The sequence below is a fragment of the Tupaia chinensis genome, unplaced genomic scaffold, assembly GCF_000334495.1.
Source record: "Tupaia chinensis unplaced genomic scaffold, TupChi_1.0 Scaffold000024_1, whole genome shotgun sequence".
NCBI lineage: Eukaryota > Metazoa > Chordata > Mammalia > Scandentia > Tupaiidae > Tupaia > Tupaia belangeri.
The window spans coordinates 120,731-123,610 of NW_006159454.1; the positions used below are offsets into that span (position 1 = coordinate 120,731).

General features: G+C 60.3%; 1 protein-coding gene across 3 annotated transcripts in view; it reads right to left on the reverse strand.

The window, feature by feature from the left end:
- The window catches only part of AIFM3 (AIF family member 3), a 24,804-nt gene that overhangs the window by 21,586 nt on the left and 338 nt on the right, over positions 1-2,880 (reverse strand). For 2 of the 3 annotated variants that reach the window (XM_006140191.1, XM_006140189.1), the window contains exon 2: positions 2,007-2,178. In XM_006140191.1, coding sequence (XP_006140253.1) covers positions 2,007-2,037 — 31 coding nt within the window. In that variant the 5' untranslated portion in view covers positions 2,038-2,178. Of the gene's footprint in view, positions 1-2,006; positions 2,179-2,720; positions 2,787-2,880 lie in introns of those variants that run through there. The other variant, XM_006140190.1, reaches the window with a different exon arrangement.

Here is a 2,880-nt window from a genome sequence, read left to right on the forward strand (position 1 = left end):
AAATCGTGAGAGGAGAATGGAGAGGAGAATAGAGGAGGATGGAGTGGCCATCCCCCTCCCTGGGGGGGGGGGGCGTGATTTCTTGCTTTCTATCTCTCTGTCTCTGGTGAGCCCAAGCACCCTGTGGCAAAAAAAAAAAAAATCTGTCTTTCAAAAAAACGAAAGAATTTGCAAAAAGATCTGGTTGTTCCCATCTCCCTTCAGCCCCTCCTAACCTCAGCTGAACTCGCATGCCCCGAACGTTTTTACCCCACAGCCTAAAATTCCCTGAGCCTCACCCCTGACCCACTAGCAAAGGCACCTGTGACCCAAGCCTCCAGCTGCATCCCTGCAGGGACCTGCAGCGAGCAGAGAGCCAGCTCAGAGCAGAGAACGTAATATCCTGCTTCTTCTGCCAGGCCCCATGCTAAGCACAAAAACTCCATTTTGGGGACTAGCAGTTAGTGTAATGGCTATGTCGCTGGACTCCCATGTAGTCGACCGCAGTTCAAGTCCTGAACCTGGCGGCTTAAACTCACGCCAGGCACATGTGCGTGCGTGCCCAAGATCTTGAGAGGAGAATGGAGGAGAGAGGATTGCGGCGTGGCCATCCCCCCTGGGGGTGATTTCTCTCTCTCTCTCTCTGTCTCTCTCTGTCTGTCTTTCTGGCGAGCGCACGTGCCCTATAGTGAAAACCTCTCCAAAAAAAAAAAACCAAAACCAAAACCAAAAAAACCATTTTGCACTTGGGAGAGCTGAGAGGTGAAGTTACGCACCTAAGGCCACACAGCTAGGAAGGGGCAGGGCTGGATTTGGACATCAGAGGCCCCGTTCATAGCACTGCCTCTGGGGTGGTGAGAGTGCTCAGCCCCTAAATCAGACATTCTGGGACCCGGGGTCCCAGGCCGACCAGCCCTTTGGAGATCTTTAAAGAAACTGCAGGTGGCATCTTCCATCCAGGGCCTCCTGCCAGCCAGCAGCAGGCCCATAGGTGCCCAGCATGGCGCCAGCTGGCACCCTCCTGCCCACTTCTGGGGGAGGAAGGCCAAGGTCAAGACCCTGGAGATCGTTCATCACAGTGGGATGCAGGGAGGTGGCGGGCAGGTCCAGCCAGGCCTGCGTGTTTGCAGCACGGGGCGTGGGGAGGGGAGCAGCTTCCTGAGCTGGAGCAGGTGGGTCCCTCTACCAGGTGGGGTGTCACAGGCCTCCCCAACCCCCCAGCTTCTCCCTCAGGCCCAGGAAGAGGGGAAAAGTCTCATGAGTCCCAAGGTAATGGAGCTGACAGGTATCAGGTAAGGGGAGCCGGGGCAGGGTGGCCGGGGCAAGGTGACCAGGGCAGGTGGCCAGGGCAGGGCAGGTGGAAGGCTGGCTGAGCTCGAGAGCCCGCTCCTGGCCTCAGTTTCTACATCCGTGAGGTGGTGGCACGCCCCTGCTTCCCTGGTTATAGCAGGGGGGAGCAAAAAAATGGGGGCTGGAGGGAGAGCCCCACAGACATGGGGAGAGTGGGCCCTGCACCCTGGGCCCCCCTACTCACCTGCTTAGGCTAGGCAGGCTTGAGGTTTCCTATACACATGGGGCGATGTGCCCAGAGAGGCTGAGGTGGGGGCCTGAGGTCACACAGCCGGTCAGAAGAGGTAAAGGGAGTGGGAATCTGCTCACTGCACCCTCACAGCAGGGAACTGAGGCTCAGAGAGGTACCTTGCACGCCCTGGGTTCCACAGTGGCTAAAAGTGTCCTCCGAAACCCCATCTCTCGACCCCAGGGGACACAGACAACTTCCCCAGCCGCACAAACAAACCCCCTCCTTTCCAGGAAGGGCCACAAGCCCTAGATAAAAACGGGGCACCCACAGGAGGGGGCCAGGAGAATGCTCCAGGCCCCCCACCCCCTCCAGCCCGCAGCGTATTAACATTCCGAGCAGAGCAAGCGGGCTGCAGCCTGGCCTGACCTACTTCGGAGGCCGGCAGAGTGCAGGGGGGTGGGGAGGGAGGAGGGAGGGTGGAGACCGGGTGTGTGTGGGGGGGTACCTGGCTTGGGCTTGGAGAAGCAGCCGCCCATGGCGAGTGGCCTGAGGACTGGGAGGCAGGCGGGAGCAGATGGTGGGCTGTCAGAGGCCTAGGGCGCTCCCCACAGAGCAGGACGCCCTGCCGCCCTCGGTGACGCCGGATCCGCCATTCCAGCTGGAGCTGCCTCGGGGACCTGCAGAGGAGACTGGGGCGCTAGGACCAGGGCGCTGGTGGGGGGTTGTGGGACAGAGACCGCCTGTGGGGGCGTCTAGAAGAGTCCTTCGTTTGCAATGGGAACCGTTGCATGTAGGGAAGCCGGGTTCTAATGACACAAGGCTCTGGAGGACACCTCCTCTTTGAAGCCCTCCAGGCTCAGCATTCACTCCCCCTCTTAGCTTTGCATGGGCTGTGCCTACTAACCAGGGCGCCTCCCTGCCACAACCTCAGCCAGCCCTAGAGCTGCCTTATCCTGGAAATCCTCCCTGACTTCTGCTGCCTCTTGGGGGACAGGGAGTGGGGGGGGACAGTCCTCAATTTCCCTTCTCCAAATCCCACAGCCTGGGTGCTCTGAAACCCTATATTTTCTTGAGAGATCACCACGCCAGAGTCAAAACCTGGGTTATCTTGGGCAAGTCAGAGCCTCCTGGTCCTTGGGACTCTCCTTCCTCCACTGGGGGTGACACGGGGTTCTCCCTGGCCCTGGTCCTGCCCTGGCTCGCAGCCTCTGGTACCTACCTCCTGTACTGGTCCGGCAGTGGTGCGAGGTTGCTGGGCCTTGGGAGGCAGGGTGTGGAGGGCAGGGGTCCAAGAGACAGCCCAGCCTCCACCCCTCCTCCCAGTATAAGCCCTGGCCAGGAGGGGCTGGGGGGGGGGGGGCGCGGGCCACACACTTGCC